This window comes from Muntiacus reevesi, chromosome 8 (assembly GCF_963930625.1).
Source record: "Muntiacus reevesi chromosome 8, mMunRee1.1, whole genome shotgun sequence".
Taxonomy (NCBI): domain Eukaryota; kingdom Metazoa; phylum Chordata; class Mammalia; order Artiodactyla; family Cervidae; genus Muntiacus; species Muntiacus reevesi.
The window spans coordinates 29248967-29270304 of NC_089256.1; the positions used below are offsets into that span (position 1 = coordinate 29248967).

The 21338-nt window shown below is 45.8% G+C and overlaps 1 protein-coding gene across 1 annotated transcript in view; it reads right to left on the reverse strand.

Annotated features, from left to right (window-relative positions):
- KCNJ6 (potassium inwardly rectifying channel subfamily J member 6) overlaps window positions 1–18124 on the reverse strand; it is an 86916-nt gene extending 68792 nt beyond the window's left edge. Inside the window, exon 1 of the mRNA XM_065943295.1 lies at window positions 17212–18124. Coding sequence (XP_065799367.1) covers window positions 17212–18109 — 898 coding nt within the window. The 5' untranslated portion in view covers window positions 18110–18124. The remainder of the gene's footprint in view (window positions 1–17211) is intronic.
- Window positions 18125–21338: the final 3214 nt, after the last annotated feature.

Consider the following 21338-nt stretch of genomic DNA (forward strand, 5'->3'; position numbering starts at 1 on the left):
AGGGACCCTCTGCTCCCTGTTATCGTCTCATTCTGGGGGGACGCTGATGCAAACAGAAAATGGTGTGATTCCTTCTCTCCTGGGTGGTGGCTGCTCCTCCTCCTCCAGGGAGGCGCCAGGCTTGCGGTCTCGATCACTTGTTGGGTGGCACACACTTGAAGTGGGATTCTGGCTGGCAGTATGAGAGCAGAGCTCCTCTACCCACTGGCCCACCTCCCCATAAAAAATGCTGTCTTAATATACATTATTCCATTTTGCATTGCAATTTGTTTTTATGTCCAGTCCCATGGCCCAGAGCTGAAAGTGGTTTTGACATTTTTAAATGGTTGGAAAAAACCCCAGAGGAGAGTAATATTTTATGACACGTGAAAATTATGTGTCCATAAATAAAATTTTACTGGGACACGGCCACGCTCCTTTGAAAATGTATTGCCCATGGCAGCTTGTAGGCTATGGCAGCCGAGTCGAGTCGTTGTGACAGAGACATCACAGAGTCTGAAATATTTACTTCCTGGCCCTTTACAGAAAACATTCTGCCAACCTTTGCTCTAAAGTGTGAGTTCCCTCAGGGCAGGACTGTGTTTGTCTAACTTTGCACAATGCCTAGCACATGGAAGTTTCTGGAAAATCCTTGCCTGCAGACTGGGTACTCCTCAGCTTCAGACACTTTGCCTGTTGAGTTTTCACCTCCAGCAAGCCTTCCGAGGAGGCTTCAGAGGTGGACTGGTGTGTCCTGACTCAGCACCCGCCCTTGTCTTTCATCACCGCAGTGTTGTTTTTGTGTAGTCGCTCAGTCGTGTCTGACTCTTTGAGACCCCAAGGACCGCAGCACACCAGCTTCCCTGTCTTTCACTCTCTCCTGGAGTTTGCTCAAACTCCTGTCCATTGAGTCAGTGATGCCATCCAACCATCTCTTCCCCTGTCATCCTCTTCTCCTCCTGCCCTCAATCTTTCCCAAAACATCAGGGTCTTTTCCAATGAGTTGGCTCTTTGCATCAGGTGGCCCAAGTATTGGAGCTTCACTGCAGTGGGTGTGGTTCATATGGAGAGACTCTTCATTTATTTCTGAATTAGCCGTTTGGGTAAAGGCATCTTCTCTCCCCACAAATTGCTCTTCTGAGGTATCCTTGGTCCTTGGCAGAGGGGAGGAGATTGGTGAGCAGAGTCATACAGCACGGGAGGGAAATAGCCATGTGTGGGATGAAGGGGAATGAAAGCTGTGAGGAGGTCCTGCCTACTATCCCTGCTGAGCCTCCAGTGGACCAGACCTTCTTAGAGAAGGGGCACAGGGATGTGTCTACCTGGCAGAGCCTGCTGTGTGGCTTGAGATCAAATTCTGGAACGAGTTTGCCTTTTGGATCTCTGCTTTAAACTATCTCTGTATACACATTGGATGGGCTTTATTAGGTTCTTGGTGAATATTGGCTGGTAGAAGGATCTTGTAGAATAAACAGACTCTTTTAATAAAATGTGTCTTTAATTTTTTAATTAAAGGGATGTAACAGCCTCACAGGGAAAGCAGATATAGCCCTTGGCTCTCAGCAGAGTTGAGAGAGCATGGTGTCAGGTGAAAAAGAAATGCTTTAGAGAGTCTTAGACACATTTAGAAAGGGCAGATCTTGCTTTGACAAAGCCACTGGTGCGTTTATTCTTTTTATTGAGCACCTACCATGTGGCAGATGGTGCTTTTTGTTGGGGATAGGAAAGAAAAAAAGGGCATAATATTTGTCCTCAAAAATGTAGAGTCTGCTGGGGACACCTAGCCATGTGATCAGTCACCCACAATGCAGTCAGATAGGATGGAAGTTTGTAGAATTACAGGGAAGCAGAGAAGGGGGATACCTGAGTTTGCTAAGCAGTTAGGAAGGTTTCACAGCAGGCAATGTTTGCAGGGACTTTCGGTGGGTGGGTAAGGGGTTACTGGGGAGGTAAATGGAGGAGCATATTCCAGGCAGAGATGATGTCATAGTATGTGTACAGAGGCAAAATAACCCATGGTGTATTCAGGAATTTTAGTAGCTCATGTGGGTAGTGGGGCAAGTGACAGGTCTCCTGGACAGGAGGCATGACTGTGACAATCAAAGGAGATTGGACTTGATTCTTTAGCTACTCAGAAACTACTGAGAATGTTTGAGCTGGGAGTGGGGAAAAGTGGGATTTATAAGTTACAAAGTTTATTCTGCTAATTACAATGAGTGAAACTGCTGACGTAAGAGTCTACACTTAGAGAAGCTGGCTAAGATGCTGGAGAGGAGGGGACATCTGGATACTAGACACAGGTCAAAGATGGAATGGATAAATTTAGCCAGGGTTGCCACATACGGTTGTGCAGGCTGTGCACTGCACAACTCACTACACCTAAGGGGTACAGATATACTGACATATTTATGACATGCATTTCCCAGCAGATGGCAGTAGAGTTGAGGACGGAATGCATTTTCCTCATTTGCACGAAGGAGTCCAGTTGTCCAGGGTTTGGGGAAATGGATGGGAGTGAGAAGGGCGCAGTTCCCTAGGAGGGGAGGGATGGGGAGAGCACAAGATGACAGCAAGGTTTCTGACCTGGGCAACTTGGAGACCAGAGGTTCCATTCATCTAAGGGTGGATACAGGAGAGGGAGTCGGTTTGAGTTTAGGACATATTGTACTGAAGAGACCTGAGCGCCACTTAGATGGACCAGTTAGCGGTCTGGGTCTAAGATTGCCCCTAGGGCGGGACACACGGCATATTTTTGTCTGACATCGTCTCTGTCTCCTGTCTGCTAGGCACCACCTTCCCAGGTTACGGATGCTCCTCATTCATGAGATGCCCGCTTCTACCTGGTGAGCATGTGTCAGAGTGAACTCCAGGGAAGAGGTGCTGCTTCATCATTCCAGCCTCTGCCTGGCTATAGAGGAAACCTTGCTATGCTGACCTGGGAACTCCAAGTGCCGCCAGCTAGCCTCTTCGGTGTCAGGAACGAGCATTTCCAGCCACAGGTGGGGCTTTGCTAAGTCATCCTCCAAACCCAGGGTGTGACTCTGGGCCAGGTCCCCAGAGCCGCAGAAGCTGTGAGGCTGTACTGGAAACGTCCCTGCCCTGGTTTGCTGATGGCCAATCAAGCTGCCCACTCTCCCCCATTCAGTCATGACCCATCTGTTCTTGGCTCAGTGAATGCGACCTCTTCCTTCCCCCCGTCTTGGGGGCTGAAATAGGGTCTGCAGGCCAAGCTGAGCAGGCTGAGGTCCTTCTGAGCGAACACCATGGACTCATGCTGGAAAGACCCAGGGAGGAGTTTGGAAATCTTTTTTGCATCCCGCCCCCACCCGCCATGGATTCATAAGAGCTTTTGCAAGAATCATAGACCAGCATCATTTTTCTCCTCCCTTAGGTTTTTTCTCTTTGATTGTTTTTTAATTGGCATATAGTTGCTTTTTTTGGCTCAGCTGGCAAAGAATCTGCCTGCAGTGCAGGAGACCTGGGTTTGATCCCTGGATTGGGATGATCCCCTGGAGAAGGGAAAGGCTACCCACTCCAGTATTCTGGCCTGAAGAATTCCATGGACTGTACAGTCCATGAAGTCACAAAAAACTGGACACGACTGAGCGACTTTCACTTTGCAATTGGTTTATTGGTTATATAGTCGCTTTACAATGTTGCGTTAGTTTCTGCTGCGTAACAAAGTGGATGAATCAGCTACATGTTTACCTTATCCCCTCATTTTGGATTTCCTCCCCATTATGGTCACCACAGAGCATTGGGTAGAGTTCCCTGTGCTGGACAGTAGGTTCTCATTAGGTATCTGTTTTATGCATTAGTCTCTCAGTTGTGTCCGACTCTTTGTGACCCCAGGGTCTGTAGCCAGTCAGGCTCCTCTGTCCATGGAATTCTCCCTGGAGTGGGTAGCCATTCCCTTCTCCAGGGGATCTTCCCGACCCAGGGATTAAACCTGGGTCTACCACATTGCAGGCAGATTCTTTACCATCTGAACCACCAGGGAAGCCTTATCTATTTTATATATAGTATTGACAGTGTATATACGTCAATCCCAACTTCCCAATTCATTCAACGCCGCCCCCCTTCCCTCTTGCTTTTACATCTTTTCCAACTTTAGGGAGACAGACAATATATATGACCTAGTATTTAAAGCAAACACTTTACTACTACTTTAGCTCCCTGAGTTGTTTTAAACATACTTAATTTGGGGCAAAAGGCCATATAGTCAAAGCTGTGGTTTTTCCAGTAGTCATGTATGGATGTGAAACTTGGACCATAAAGAAAGCTAAGCACTGAAGAATTGATGCTTTTGAGTTGTGGTGCTGACGAAGACTCTTGAGAGTCCGTTGGATAGCAAGGAGATTCAACCAGTCAATCCTAAAGGAAATCAACCCTGAATATTCATTGGATGGACTGATGCTGAAGCTTCAATACTTTGGCCACCTGACGCAAAGAACTGACTTACTGGAAAAGACCGTGATGCTGGGAAAGATTGAAGGTGGGAGGAGAAGGGGGCTACAGAGGATGAGATGGTTGGATGTCATCACTGACTCAACAGACATGAGTTTGAGCAAACTCAGGGAGATAGGGAAGGACAGGGAGGCCTGGTGTGCTGCAGTCCATGGGGTTGCAAAGCCTTGCTGACTGAACAACAACTCTCTGGGGCGAATGTGAACATAGATTTGACAAATTCAGGTTCAGCCATCAGTTTTGTCCCTTTGCTGCTTCCTGCTCTATGTTCTTCTCTAATGTCATTACCTGACAGCCCTTCCTTTATCCATCAGCTTCCATAGACTTCTTTTAACATTCACCCTATAGAAACTATGCTTGAGAAAATATAAAAGAAAATGTATTTACTTAGCAAATGTTTGATTAAAATCTTCTAAGGATGGCCTCAGTAACTAGAGAAGACTGATCCTCATCCCCCTTTAACTCCAAAACACCGTCTTGCTGGATGGTTTGTGGTGAAATGGAAACCCCGACAGGGCCTAAATCTTTTTATTATCGTGCTTTCTGGCAGGAAGCTCAGAGTCTAAAGTGATTCTTCCCTTTCAATGTTAAACTCTGTTTTCTCCTGCCCTCAGGGTTTTTTGAGCTGGCTGCGTGGTTGCACTTCAGGTTATGCTTGACAGAGAGTAAAACTGCTTTGGATTGAGTTGGCCCGGAGTGTCGACTGGCGTGGTTGCCTGATAACGTAGGACTGGGTAGAATCTGAGGGTATGAACAAGTAGGTTTCCTTTCAAGAGACTCAGTACCAACTGTTATGTAAGAGCAGATGCCCCCACCTGCCTCCTGTGGTCAGGCGAGATGATCCTGATTAGGGAAGCCAACGCCAGTAATCAAAAGAAATTGGTGCAGCCACTACAGAGAGCAGTGTGGAGATTCCTCAAACGACCAAAACTAGAGTTACACAGTGTATAGCTATCTAACCCTGCAGTCCCACTCCTGGGCATATATTTGGGAAAAAAAATGGTTGGAAAGTCTATTGCTCCTCAAAGTTCACTGCAGCACTGTTTACAATGGTGCTGTGAGCAAGACATGGAAGCAATCTAAATGTCCACTGACAGAGGAATGGATAAAGGAGATGTGGTCCATACACACAATGGAATATTACTCAGCTGTTAAAAAGAATGAAAGAATGCCACATGCAGCAAATGGGTAGATCTAGAGATGATCCTACTGAGTGACTCAGACAGAGAAGCAGAAAGGCCTATGACGTCCCTTATATGTGGAATCAAAAAGAAATTTTACAAATGGACTTCCTTAGAAAGCAGAAAGAGACTCACCGTCCTAGAGAACAGACTCTTGGTTGCCTGTACACCCTGCTAGGTTTAAAATGGGCAACCAACAAGGACCTGCTGTCCAGAACAGGGAACTCTGCTCCTCGTTATGTGGCAGCCTGGATGGGAGGGGAGTTTGGGGGAGAAGGGATACATGAGTATGTATGGCTGAGTTCCTTTGCTGCTCACCTGAAACCATCACAACACTGTCAATCAGCTATACTCTGAGGCAAAACAAAAAGTTTAGAAAAAGAATATATCATCGAACCACCGCAGTCTACGTACTAATGAACTTTCATCAAAAACCACAGCTTTCACTGTGCCTTGGTGTGCTATGCCGTCCCTGGAGAGGCACAAAGGAGACAGACGGGAAGGTGGGCATCCCTGAGAGGGAATCCTAGCTTTGTTATTTCACCATTTGGGTGACCTCCGGCAGTTTACTCTCCCTAATGCCCTTCTCAAGAACCAACCTCCTCATTTGTTAAATGGGAATATAGTACCTCCTTTCAGTTCAGTTCAGTCGCTCAGTCGTGTCCGACTGTTTGCGACCCCATGGACTGCAGCATGCCAGGCCTCCCTGTCCATCACCAACTCCCAGAGTTTACTCAAACTCGTGTCCATTGAGTCAGTGATGCTATCCAACCATCTCATCCTCTGTTGTCCCCTTCTCCTCCTGCCCTCAGTCTTTCCCAGCATCAATGTCTTTTCAAACGAGTCAGTTTTTCCCATCAGATGGCCAAAGTATTGGAGTTTCAGCTTCACCATCAGTCCTTCCAATGAATATTCAAGACTGATTTCCTTTAGGATGGACTGGTTGCATCTCTTTGCAGTCCAAGGGACTCTCAAGAGTCTTCTCCAACACCACAGTTTAAAAGCATCAATTCTTCGGCACTCAGCTTTCTTTATAGTCCAACTCTCACATTCATACATACTCCCTTACAGAATGGCTTCGAGGATTGAAAATGATATATGTAAAGCATATAATCAATCAATTGACACTCAACAGTCACCTAATGAATGATGGATGAGAATAGTATGATTTATAGAATCACAGATTCACTCTTTACATTTACTAGACACTTACTATGGTCCCATGATGAATGACATGCCTTTATTATCCTGCAGAATCTTCTTACAAATATAAGTATCATTCCTATTCAGAATGAAAAAAAGTTTGGCTAAGTTAAGGAATGTGATATGCCCAATCACATGGACAGTCAGGAGTGGAGACAGAATTGGAACTCTGCCTGTCTGACCTCAAAATCTTACCCAGGGAAGAGAGAATTTAAAGGAGGGAGGAGAAATTCTGCAAAGCAGCTGGCCAAAAGTCCATTTCATGTCATGTCTGGAGCTATCAACAGTATACAACAGTCAACCTGTGAAAATATTCATGTGGTGTTTTGTATCAGGCAGAAGAGGTTAGTTAGAACCATGGTAACAAACAAACTAAATATTAAAAAAACTAAGATAATGGCATCTGACCCCATTGCTTCATGGCATATAGAGGGGGAAAGGGTGGAAGCAGTGACAGATTTCCTCTTCTTGGGCTCTAAAATAGCTGTGGATGGTGACTGCAGCTATGAAATCCGAAGATGTTTATTTTTAGGCATGAAAGCTATGACAAACCTAGACAGTGTGTTGAAAAGCAGCAACACGACTCTGCCTACAAAGGTCAGTATAGTCAAGGCTAAGGTTTTCCCAGTGGTCACATAGAGTTGTGAGAGCTGGACTGTAAAGAAGACAGAGCGCTGAAGAACTGATGTCCTTGAACTGTGGTGCTGGAGAAGACTCCTGAGAGTCCTTTGGACTGCAAGGAGATCCAACCAGTCAATCTTAAGCGAAATCAACCCTGAATACTCATTGGAAGGACTGAAGGTGCTGAAGCTGAAACTCCAGTATTTTGGTCATCTGATGCAAACAGCTGACTCATTGGAAAAGTCCTTGATGCTGGAAAAGACTGAGGGCAGAAGAAGGGCATCAGAGGATGAGATGGCTGGACAGCATCATTGAGGCAAGGGACATGAACTTGGGCAACCTTCGGGAGCTGGTGATGGACAGAGAGGCCTGGCATGCTGCAGTCTATGGGGTCTCAAAGAGCTGGACACAGCTGGGTGCCCGAACAACAACAACAAACAACCCAGACTTCGGTGTCTTAACACACTGTTAGGTTATTCCTCAGTCATGTACCAAGTCCCAAGCGACTCGGCAAAGCTATACTCTTCAAAGGTCCAGAATGACAGAAACTTCACTGTGACCTGTGCTTCCATGAGAACTGTGGAACTAGGAAGGACATTATCATATGTTGACTTGTAATATTTCCACCAGAATGATTCTCATGACGCGTGCTTATACTGTTGTGAAAGTTGCTCAGTTGTCTCCGACTCTTTGTGACCCCATGGACTTCTCCAGGCCCGAATCCTGGAGTGGGTAGCCTTTCCCTTCTCCAGGGGATCTTCCCAACCTAGGGATCGAACCCAGGTCTCCCACATCACAGGCGGATTCTTTACCAGCCGAGCCACAAGGGATGCCAAGGGGATGCTTACTCGCCTTGTGGTACAGAAACAGGAAACTTGAAGATTCATTCCTAAAGAGCCACTGACTTGCCACGTGCAGGCCCTGCTCGAGGGTGGGTTTTGTCTGAGGACCGTCACGACAGCAGTGAAGCAGGCCAGTGGCTTTGTAAGACACACACAGCCTCTGAATGATGGATTCTCGCACCAAACTGGCAACTGCCTTCCAGGGCCCTCAGGATTTACCATGTGTGGACATCACAAGTGACTGAGCACAAGACAGGACAGAGAGTGGTGAGAAAGGAGGGCTGTCTCCTTTCTGAAGGAGCTCAGTCTTCAGGTCCAAGGGTCAGGGATAGGGATCCCCCACCCCCAACCCCAATCTAGTGCCCCAAATGGTTGGGACAAATGTAAGTCACATGACCACGTTCAACAGAAACAGAAGTGGGAGCCTGGGTGTGTGCATGTTAAATTGCTCAGTCGTGTCCGACTCTCTGTGACCCCGTGGACTGTGGCCTACCAGGCTCCTCTGTCCATGGGATTCTCCAGGCAAAAACCCTGGAGTGGGTTGCCATGCCCTCCTCCAGGGGCTCTTCCCAACCCAGGGGCCGAACTTGCACCTCTTATGTCTCCTGCATTGGCAGAGGGGTTCTTTATCACTAGCACCACCTGAGAAACCTGTAGGATCCTAACATGTGTCTATAAGGATGAAAGCTGGACATATTCCACGAACAACCTAATGACTACTACATATTTTAAGTCCTAACTTGCAAAAACTTTTAAAATCCCTCTGTGGGTTTTCAGAACCACCTGGGTATCTGTGGTAGATTGTATTATTCTGTTCTGAATTATTTATTCCAAGTTCCTGTGAGAGAATCACATTCCCCATTCCGTGGACATCAAGCATTGCCATATGACTCGCTATGACTAATGAATGGCAAGCAGAAGCGAGGTGTTCTGTCATTCTTCTTTTTCTCCCTGTCATTAGAATGGCAAGTCCTATGTGAGGCTGCTCCTTCCATCTGCATCTTGGAGCCAGCAGGACATGAACCAGGGCTGCAGCTGGTGTTTAACATGAGTGCGAAGTGAACCTCTGTGTTCAGAAAACTTGGAGTTGTTCCTTACTGCAGCATGACTGAGCCAAAACAGACTGCTACGATGTTCACCATTCTCAGAAAATAAGAGAACAATGGAATTGGCTATACAGAAATTTACACCTACTGTCTGCTTTGTGGAAGCACATCCGTACTTTAAAGCAGAAGTCTCTTTCAGGACTTATTATGTAAATACGTATTATTCAGTTGAGTTTACAGCACAAAAATGCATTTTCCAGATTGGGGCATCAACTGATAAGAGTTCTTATGAAGGACCTAGGAGGGGGTTTGGGAACACAGAAATCCTGTTTTTATGCAGACTTGTTCTGGTGCAGACTCTTCCTGTTTGAAACTTGTGTTGTTTCAATGTATTAAAAAAAAACACAACAAAAACTTGTTTCGATTGAAACTTGAATCTTATTTCAATGCAGGCTCTTGGTCCCGTCTTCCCTGAGGAGTGGCCTTGGAAGCCCTGAGCATAATCGATATTCATGTCCAATTTGGGCAGACATTATAATGATAAAATGTTGCTATCTATAGGAGTGCAAAGTATCTTCTGAGTCCAGTGAGCCTCGTTAATTCAGAGAGCATCAATCTCTGATTCACGGTAGGTAAGTGAGACAGAGGCCCACCCGGCATTTACTCTCATGCTGTGAGTGGTCATTTCTTGCACTGGCCATCACAGGTTGGCATTTGCTGTTTTGACTTCTTCAGAGTGCCTTCCAAGGGGGAGTCATGTCATCCTGGGGCACGGGGCCCTGGAGATAATGGAGTCCATGCCTGGGACTGGCTCTCCCAAATGCCTGGCTTCCTTCCTTTCTACTGACGTTCACCTGTGCCGTCTAGGGGGGAAGGAATGATCTAATAGAATCTGTGACGCTGAAAAGTCACCGATGAGCTAGGCTCCATCACTGTTCCCATTCTGTGATGTGCGTGTGTGCGCAGTCATATCCGACCCTTTGCGACCCCGTGGACTGTAGCCCCTACGCTCCTCTGTCCTTGTGATTTCCTAAGCAAGAATACTGCAGTGGGTTGCCATTTCCCCATTCAGGGGATCTTCCTGACCCAGGGGATTGAACTCGCGTCTCCTGGGTCTCCTGTGTTGGCAGGCAGATAGATACTTTACCACTGAACCACCAGGGAAGCCCGTTCCCATTGTAAAGAGGGCAAAACTGAGGCCTTAGAGAGGTTAAATGGGCCAGTGAATGAGACAACTGTGGTTTCAACCCAGGATTGCAGACACTATAAATGACATAGAAAAGTACAGATAAGCTGAGGTATGGCCTAGAGAGATTACTTCCGGAAAAAAGAGGCATACTGAATAAAACAGCAAATAAGATTTGTAAGTGGGTTGGTATAAAACAGAGGAGCAAGGGCATGCTTAACTGGGGAAGAAGCCCCTCTGCCTGTTTAGGTATTTAGCAGAGGGGTGTGTGTGTGTGTATTTGTGTATGTGAGTAATTTACACAGTTTTTCCCAGTGATCCTCTTCTGGTCATTAGAAAATGCTGGGTAGAACTGCTTCACCGGCACCACGCTGTCAGCACTCATATTACTGAATGCCCTAGGAAATAATAAAGTTCAATTTATTTAAGGATGCCCTAATTACAGGCGTCTCACTCTTTGATACTCATCTCTTAATTTGAATGGTGTAGTATCTTCCCAACATGGGTATTGACTTCAGAATTTGAAAAAAAAATTAGCTAAAAAGCGAACTTTTAGATGCTAGTCTATTTTTTCTTGTATTTTTTTCTTGGGTTTAAACTTTAAATGGTATATATTGTGTGACCATCCCTGACTTTTCCTGAACATCTAGTTTATGAGCTCCTCAAGGCCCATCTAGAGAAGGAAGAACAATGGATTTTCTTGTGTGTGTGTGTGGTCAGTCACTCAATCACGTCCAACTCTTTGTGACCCCATGGACTGTAGCCCACCAGGCTCCTCTGTCCATGGGATTCTCCAGGCAAGAATACTGGGGTGGGTTGCCATTTCCTCCTCCAGGGGATCTTCCCAACCCAGGGGTTGAACCTGGGTCTCGTGAAGCTCCTCATTGGAAGGTGGGTTCTTTACCACTGATCTGCCCAGGGAGCCCCAGATTTTCTGGTACAAGGGGTGTTTTAATAATGAAAAGTTTTATAGTTACCCAGTACTTTTGCCTTTTCAAACACAATAATATATGTTGACCTTGATACATTGCTGCTGTCTAAGTTGTGAGATTCTAAGTGCCTTCTAAATTATGAGAAATATTTAACAGAGTTATAATGTTTAACAGAGTGACAGCATTTATTTTTTAGAAGGGGTGGTGGAAGGCTTTAAAATTCTATCTGTGTTTTGTTGCATCCAACTTCCAATTGTTAGGATCAAAACAGTGTCCCCAAACTACTTAGAGTCACAAAAGTTGACCATGTCTGGGGAGCAGGAATTATCAGGTTTTAACCAGCCAATGACTCTACCCGGGTATATTATACTGAGGTGGATGTTTGAGAGGAAGCTCTGAATAATCAATCGCCTGAACCTAAAGCTGGAAGAAGAGAGGGTGGTTAGATTTCTTGATGTTGATGAGTGGTAGATTTCTATCAGGAAAAATAAATTCATGTACCTTTGAAAATTTTTTTAAAATTGCACCTTATAGAGATTTACTGGGAGATTTTCACCCAAGATCTAAGCATTTCAGATCTTATCAATGAACTCTTTTCACAGGCTTGGTAGTTGGGGTTACAACTCGAAAGAAAAAGGACAAATCGGGAGATAATGAATGGCCAGTGGAGGGATTAGCAGTAACTTATCTAAAGGAGAAAATAAGATTTGAGAAATACAAAGGCTGTGAAATATTATTAGTAGAAACAGCTTAAAAGTACTGTAACACTAACCCTCAACCGTCTTAGCTGAGAAATACCACCTTTTCAAACTCTGTGAGCGCCTCTATTATAGTGAAGTGGCATTTTGATTATGGCAAAGAAAAGTGGTCCTTGGGAATCAGACTTGACGGAACATTATGGTCTTCCAGGAGTATTTCTGTAGGTGGTGTTTACTTAATTTCAATTTCAGAATGGTTTTGTGGCACATCTGACTTTAATATACGGTTGTTAAAAATTCATGTGAATGTAATAAAGAATTTTACAATAAGCTGATAACATTGGAGCCCAACAGAGAAACCTTAAAGAAAAAGAACCGATGGTGGGAGAGAAGAGATCCTGGTCTCACATTGAATACCAGTTGTCCTTCTGGGTGCATTGACTCACAGAACCTTCATGAACCGACAGCGTTCATGATGCAAAGGGCCCTGACCCTGGAGGCTGGACAACATCATCAGTGACTTCTGGGCTTCAAATTCTTGCTCTGCCCCTGACGAGCTGACCTTAGCCAGCTCCCTAGTCTTGCTGGGACTCAATTTCCTCACCAGTAAAGTAAGAGTAGGGTGAAGACCTGCAACTCAAAAATCTGTTGCGTGACTTATGCGACTAAGCTGTCTTCATGTGAAATCAAGTGACTCTGGAAATGGAACTGAGCTTTCCTATGGAGAAGGAAGGTTTGGCCTCTCCTCCTTGGGAACCCCCAATACTGACTTCTGGACAGTCAGCCCTCTTTGTCATCCACAAAAATGTTATCTAGGATAACCTCACTAAGTTGGCAGCTTCCCACCCTCCACTGTCCCCAGTTTTCTATCTCATATATAAATGTTTCAGAAATTCTCTTCTTTGAGAAAAACTTGAAAAAAAAATCCCACAGAGACGTAAGGAGAGCTCATAGACTAAGGCTTGGAAGAGATCTCAGCCAACTATAGTGTGTTAACCTCATTTGGATTCGAACAAGAAGATTAAAAAAAAAAATTAAAAAGACATCTATAAGACAATTGGCACTTGGCACATGTAGTAGATATTGAATCTTAAGAAATGATCATTAATTATTTTAGGTGTCATAACAGGGTTATAGTTATGTGTCAAAAAGAGTCCTTATCTTTTACAGACAGATTTTGAAATATCTGCAGGTAAAATAATATGATGCTGGAGGGGCAATTAGTGAGTAGATGATACAGATGAATTGACAATTATAGAAATTGACTGGTGCATACATGGGAGTTGATTACATGATTTGGTCTACTTTTGTATAAGTCTCATAGCTCCCATCAATGAAAAAAAATATATAGAAGGTTAAAATAGATAACAAGGACTTACTGAACAGCACAGGGAATTTGACTCAATATTCTGTAATAACCTACATGAGAAAAGAATGCAAAAAAGAGGAGGAAGGCAAATACATATAACCGAATCACTTTGTTGTACACCTGAAACTAATACAATGTTGTAAATCAACTGTACTCCAGTATAAAATTAAAAAAAAAAAAGCTTAACAGGGATTCATCCTAAAGGAGGCACATTTGCTGAGGCGTTGGAAAGGGCCGCCTGTCACCGTTGCATAATCGCTGGGGGTAAATTTGGAAGTGCATCAATCAGAAAGCCTATAGTGAGGCGCTGGCTGGCACGGGGCCCAGCTCCGTGTGGCTGCCATCTAGCCTGCAGGCCAATTTGCCCTCTATAAATACCAGTCTGTGTGAATGCTTCACTATTTTAACGCACGCTTGCCGCAGCTGCCCGGCGTGTCTGTTTACGTAGCTGCGAACTCTTCTGTAAACATCACTATCTCCAAATTGCCCATGTGTCAGGCACATAAAGGGCCCCCTTTAAAAATACATTTGAGCGATGAGATGTGGCCAGTGCCCAGATGTCTGCGTGGCTGGCGTCAGAATTTTCCAGGGTTGGATTCATTTTCAAAAATAGAATCACATGACTAGAAGGTTCTTGAGAGGTGACACATTCCCCCTGATATGGGCAGGGCCAGATCCAAGCTGTCCACCAGGAGTGTGGGTCTGTCTTTTGTGGGCGTGAGTCTTGTCTTTTACTGGATCTCCAGAAAATAGCACATTGGGCCACTGTCTGCCCACACCGTGCAAGGCAGGAAAAGGGCATTGCTGCGAGGCTGCAGAGGTGTTGCTGATGGGGCTCGTCCTTGAAATGGGCCTCAGTGATAGTCCCCCTAACGGAGGTCATGGACAGTAGTTTGAGGTCAACTGAGACAGACTTGAAACAAAGCTGGAATCAAGCAGAGGCTGTTCTGTGTCAGCGTGTGGTTTCTGTGGCTCCTAATTTCCCATATAGCCCTAGACTGAATAATGAGATCTTTGTGAATTTGTTTTCCTCAGGGTTCATTTGGTCCACATTAATTTTTTTCCTGCAGCTTTGATTCATTGAGGCACCTTGCCTTCCCCAAAGTGAAAGTGAAGTTTCTCAGTCCTGTCGGACTCGTCACTACCCAATGGACTGTAGCTCACCAGGCTCCTCCGTCCATGGGATTTTCCAGGCAAGAGTACTGGAGGGGGTTGCCATTTCCTTCTCCAGGGGATCTTCCCGACCCAGGGATCAAACCTGGGTCTCCTGCATTGCAGGCAGATGCTTTACTATCTGAGCCACCAGGGAGATCTTCCCAAGGGCCTGTTTCAAACCCGTAAATCCCAATTGTGCTTTTCATTTACAAAGAAAAAAGTGTCCCCCTGAAGTTTAAGAGATCAGATGTGCTGGAAGGACTGAACTGTGCAATCCTGTCAAGAAAAAAAATCAAGAGGTGTCCAGCTTCTAGAAAAACCCAGAACTCTCTAGAGTACTCCTCCCCTCCATTTTCCAGAAATTAGAAAATTATTGTTATTATTTTTAGAAAGTTAACAGCAGTTGCCTTTCCCCAGGAACAGGGATGTGTTGATTCCTTTTTGCTGGCAAACACCCAATTTTCTCTAAAGCAGCAGCAGAAAGGCCACCGGATGCTCAGAGGCAAATATCACTATTAATTACCAACAAAGGGACGTTTCTCTGGTTGGAAAGGCTCATTCATTACAAGCTGTCATCAGAAGGACGCGGCATGCCCCTGGGAGGATTCCGACTCAGGGACGACACAGAGATAACTTCCTTATTCCGCATTTATTTATCGTTCAAGATTGGGCTTTGATCTGAGGAAACACAGCCCCTGCAATTTGAAGTTCATATTAACACCAGTAACCAGATGGTACCTCTCCACTGGATTTTGCTTCTGGGGCTCAGAGATGGGAGGACAACGAAGCTTGCCCATTTTTCTCCCTCCTGTCCTTTTCGGAGAGTTTATAGCAAGAAATCAAATATTAAAACTGCATCCCCAGTGGTCAGTTTGTGCTGCCAGAGGCTGAATCTCAGTGGCCACCACTAGGGGGACCCAGAGTCCCTGTGCTTTGTCAGGGAGGAAGTTTCTGGTCCGTGGGAACTGATGGAGCTCCCTGTTTGAGTCGGTTTCCCCTCCCTTCTCCCTGATCCAGGCTCCTCGCGCTTTCCCTCCTCCCCCTTCTCCCTTCCTCCCACACAACTATTGCCTCACCAGTGTGCCCCAAAGTCAGGGTCGGGGACAGAGAGACCTGTGCACGTGTATAGCACTTATTTAGCATTTCACAATAATTATTTTGTTTTAGACGTTCCTTTTGTCTCAAGCAAAGGAGCCCAATTTATGCAATACCTTTTACTCACCTTTTCATTGCTTGCAGCATTTTAAAAAATCTACCGCTGAAAGTTTTACCACCTTAGGAGAAGTTTGTTAGAGGTAATGGCCTTGCCTGTTGGGTCCAGGGTGGCAGAGATGTGGCAAGAATGACTTTCAGTGGATGGATGACCGAGCTCAAGTTATGGGCAGATGAAGAGTCTGGAGTCTGGCCAGTGGCCATGCATTTTCAGATTGTGTAAACCCACCCTGAGCCTCAAGTTGAAGACCTCAGAGCATAGAAGGGCCGCTTGTACAACTAAAAGAGCATCCCAAGGCTAATATCGATAACTCAGAAGACAGTAAAGCAATGTGTGGATTAGTGTTCTAGTTTATGCCTATCCTATGGGACACTATTGTTAGCTTAGGTCAGCAGTTACAACTCTTATTTCATAGAACGTTACAGATCAATATGGAAGGACCTCCCTTGTGGCTGGGATGTGTAAGACATATGAAAAGATATGAGTGAAGACTTCAGTAAAAACAGACCATTTCTCTAGTTCTAGAAGACATCATCTTGGTTAAAATATTCCAACAATTAGCTGTTCACAGCAGAAGGGTCAATAGGACTATGGTGAGTGGGTCTCAATTTTTATTCTTTTCTGCTTGAGTTATTTACTGGGTCTGCATTATTGCATCTACAGGAGATGTGGCAGTTAGAGTATAGAGGAAAGACACCAAGTTCTCACTCGACATACAAGAAAAGCCCAGGCTGTGGGTCTTGCAAATGACTCCCAAAGAAGGGGCAAAATTGCATTTTTATTAAAGCAATTTGTCAGGTTTTCCTTTGAAAGGCTTAACTTCTTCTTCCTGTCTTGGCAATAAATAGCCTCAAGTTATACAAACTAAACAATGCTTTAAAACCGCCTAAAACTGCTTTAGAGGGAGATCAAATTATAGTTTAAGTAAATGTTTGAAAAATTAAAATATATTAAGAGATGTTTTAAAAAATTATTAATTGTGCTCGGGCCTGTTGCACTGGGAAGACAGAGAGGAATAGGGTGGAGAGGGAGGTGGGAGGGGGGATCGGGATGGGGAATACATGTAACTCCATGGCTGATTTAAAAAAATTATTAATTTATTTTCCCAAGGATTTTTTTTTTTTTTTAAAGAAAGCTCAATGGTTAGACTTATTGGTGGACATCCTCAAGGTTAGAGGCTACATACTATTTCATGAATAAAAAGGTGACGTCAATAGTGAGGTAGGTTCGGTTTTCCATGTCTTGTCGTGAGTAAGGATGTGAAGTCCGGCTTAACACGAACATCCATCCCCAGACCACCCAGAGCGGGCACATCTTACCTGTAGCTTCTACCATTCCTTCCAGGATGACCACAATTTCCAGTTCCTCTTTGGGCAGCTGGGCTTTGGAGATCTCCCAGAAAGGACTCTGCTGGTTAATTTCGTGACTGATGATGAGCGGAGACACCAGAAACAGACGGTCATCCCCCGTGTAATACCCGACGTTGATGTCCGTCTGGTTCAGAGGGATGAACTCCCCTTCCGAGGTCTGTTTGGATTTAATCAGCTTGGCTCTGATGGAAGCCTCTACGATGTGGGAATTCCTCAGATCCCCCACCCGAAACATCAGGCACAGTTTCCCGTCCCGCATGGAGATCACCGCGTGCGTGGAAAAAACCAGGGTCTCCGCCCTCTTCTTGGGCTGCGATATTTTAACGAACATGCACCCCACCATGAAAGCGTTGACAATGGACCCCAACACCGACTGGATGAGGAGGAGGATGATGCCCTCCGGGCACTTGTCCGTGATGACCCGGTAGCCATAACCGATGGTGGTTTCTGTCTCTATGGAGAACAAAAAAGCAGAGACGAACCCGTTGAGGTTGGTGACGCATGGAGTCCACGACGGGTCCTCTATGTGATCCATGTCTCCTCGGATGTATGCAATTAGCCACCAGATCATCCCGAAAAAGAGCCACGTCACGGTGTAAACCATGACGAAGATCAGCAGGTTGAATCTCCACTTGAGGTCCACTAAGGTGGTGAAGATGTCGGTCAGGTAGCGGTAGGTCTCCCTCACGTTGCCGTGGTGCACGTTGCACTTGCCGTCTTTCCGCACGTACCTCTGGATTTTCCGTTTGGTCCGGTCCCGGCTGACGTGTCTCGGCAGGTCGTCCCTGGCCTGCTTAGGCAACTTTGGCTGGTGAATGGCCACGGGGCTCTCAACGTCCTGGTCCATGGAGTCACCCTCTAGGACGTTAGCTGGTGGTTTGGAGAAAAGAAAAGAAAAACCTAGTGAAACGCTGGCTCTCTGAGGGTCCTGGAAACCCCCTTGGTGGTTGGCAGTGCGGTAGATGACGGAGCATCATTGGACCACTTGTGCAGCTCCTATCAGAGCAGATGAAGCCTCTTTTGGGGGAGCATCATCTGCCCGTGCTCCGTGATTGAGCTTGTGTAAGGGCTTTACCACACTTCCCACCGGGACAAGGCTTACTGCTGTGAAACTGTCTCCCTGCCAGCAAGCTCTAAGAGTCGGCTCTGACAGCGGGGTGTCTCCTGGCTCTCTCTGAGATGCTGTGGTACGTGAGAAGCAGCACACTCCAGATAAAGAAATGTCTCGATCCAGACAGCCTTGGTTCTACCACTCAGAGGCTGTGGGCTCCTGGTCGTGCTATTACGGATTGTATTCTCCTAAACCCACATGCTGAAGCTCTGACACCCAGCATGACTGTTTGGAGATGGGTCCTCTGAGGACGTAATTAAGGTTAAATGAGTGCGTAAGGGTGAAGCTCGAATCCAAAAGGACTTGTGCTCTTTTAAGGAAAGGAAGAGACACCGGGGCCATGCTTGCAGAGAAAGGCCATGTGAGGACACAGCGAGAAGGCAGGAAGAAAGGTCTTCCAAGCCGATTGAGGGCACCAGAAACCAACCCTGCTGGCACCTTGCTCTCATACTTCCAGCCCCCAGAACTGTGAGAAAATAAACCGCTGCTGTTTAAGCCCTCGAGTCTGTAGGGTTCTGTCAGGGCAGCCGGAGTAGACCAATAGATTAATCGAATTCATTGATTGGTCCTCAGTTTTCACATTTAAAAAACGGTCATCATGATAGCCAACTCATAGGGTTATTATACAGTTAAACAAAACCACGCCCATGATATATGCCTGCATGCAACAGACATGTAATCAACATTCCTCTGTAATTGTTCCTTTGCTGCTCTCCTTAATTTTAGGGGCAAGAATTTTGAGTGAAATCTTTAAACTGTCAGTCAAATTTCAGAGTAGAAAAAATTCTGGTTTTTATCATTAAGTATGGGCTTCCTTGATAGCTCAGTTGGTAAAGAATCTGCCTGCAATGCAGGAGACCCCAGTTTGGTTCCCGGGCTGGGAAAATCCCGCTGGAGAAGGGATAGGCTACCCACTCCAGTATTCTTGGGCTTCCCTCATGGCTCAGGTGGTAAAGAATCTGCCTGCAATGGAGGAGACCTGGGTTGGGAAGATCCCCTGGAAGAGGGCATGGCAACCCACTCCAGTATTCTGGCCTGAAGAATTCCATGGGCTGTTACAGTCCATGGGGTGGCAAAAAGTCAACCATGACCGAACAACTTTCACAAGCATGCATTTTACCCTAAGGTGATGCTAAGGTTAAAAGCAGTGTGGGGCATGTCTTTCTCTTTCTATGTGTTTGCATATTTGATTTGGTTTCTGCCTCAACATTTAACATCTGCAGTTTTGGCTTGTGGTTGTATTCTTTCTGCTGGCCTTCATGATTAATGCATTGGTACAATCACTTGATGACGAAGCATTAGGAAGACTCTCCTGGAATCCGAGTGCAAGGGGACATTTAGAACCGATGTTGCTATGAAACACATATAAACCACTGTGTGAAATTCCTTGTTCAGCCAATAATTTTAAAGCTTTCTAAAAGTTTTATTATCAGTTTCTTCCCTCAGGCTTGTGTTCTGTGTCATTTGACCCTGGGGTGCCTTTTCTCCCCTTGGTTAAAGGAGAAAAACAGTCTGTTGAGAAAGCATTTATCTGAATAAGCAAGCAGCTGGGGATGGGACTCGAGTGGTTCCAACTTATCTTATGGATTAACCTTGCTCATGGTTGGATAGTTTCCTTAATAATCAATCCCATGGATCTGTTTTATTTTTCAGCACAAGGAAGAAGCAGCATCTGGTCTGTGAGTCCAATGTTTGGCGAGATAGCTTTGACGTTTAGATAACTGCCCTCAGTAACTCTTCATTTGCAGAGGAGGAACCTTGCCTTTTTTCCCCTTAGAACAGAACAGATACCAGGACAAGAGTCAAAGGAAGCAGCTGAGACTGGGGCAGGGTGGATGGGGTTGGGGGATCTGGATGGGAGTCATGAGCAATGTCCCTGCTCACTGCCAGCACCCCATGCAAGGGGGTGGGTGTTTGATGCAGGGGTTGTCATGCCTGAACTCTTGTTGCTAATTTTGCCCCGAGATAGAGTCTGTAAGCATGACTTCATGTGGGCTGAACTTGGTTCAAAATCAGCCAGACTGGGCATTCTTGTCTGGAGACCTGGAGTGTGGTCCGACCTTGGCCCCGGGTGGGGCGCTCTCTGCCTGTACAGAGTCACCCTGGGGTCTTGTTGCCCTGAGTGCAGAGGTGGAAGAGGGGGGCTTTGTCAGATTAGCTGGCTCTTAACAGTTTTCTGGGCTTCCTTGATGGCTCTGATGGTAAAGAAGCTACCTGTCAATGCAGGAGACATGGGTTTGATCCCTGGGTTGGGAAGATCCCCTGGAGAAGGAAATGGCAAAACTCACTCCAGTGTTCTTGCCTGGGAAATCCTACGGTCAAGAGGAGCCTGGTGGGCTATAGTCCATGGGGTCACAAAAGAGTCGGACATGACTTAGCAACTCAACAACAACAGCAACAGTTTTCTGCCATCTTTCACACGTTCACATGTCATGGAGGGAAACTACACTCATCTTAACCCCCAGTTTGAAGCTGTTTTCTCCATCTTCTGGCTCATATGTAACCTTCCTGTCTGAATGGTCAGTGAGTTTCTGAACCTACATGAACAGCAGTAACTGCTCTGGGCAGTCCTGGGAGCCTATCAGTTGATCCTACAAACCCACTTTCCCCCTTTTCCTAGCTCAGGACTGAACCACATTTCCCAGTTTCCTTTGCATGGAGGGGCAGCCACACGCCCAGTCCTGGCCCACCAGGAGTGGGTATTCCCTGCTGGGCCAAGGCCTTAAATAATAGGTATGCCCCCTCCTCTGGCCTTGCCCCTTCTAGGCTGGATGATGAAGGCATGAGATGGAGGGGCCTGAGTCCCTAGCTGGTGGCAGAAAGCTGCCATCTAACCAGAAACAAAAATAATTGTGTTTAAACAGTTACGCATTTTGAAAAAAAAAAAACAGTTACGCATTTTGAATCGAGCCTTCTCTCTAATGCTGTGGGCGTCAGTACTGACATGGATAAGCAGATAGAAGAG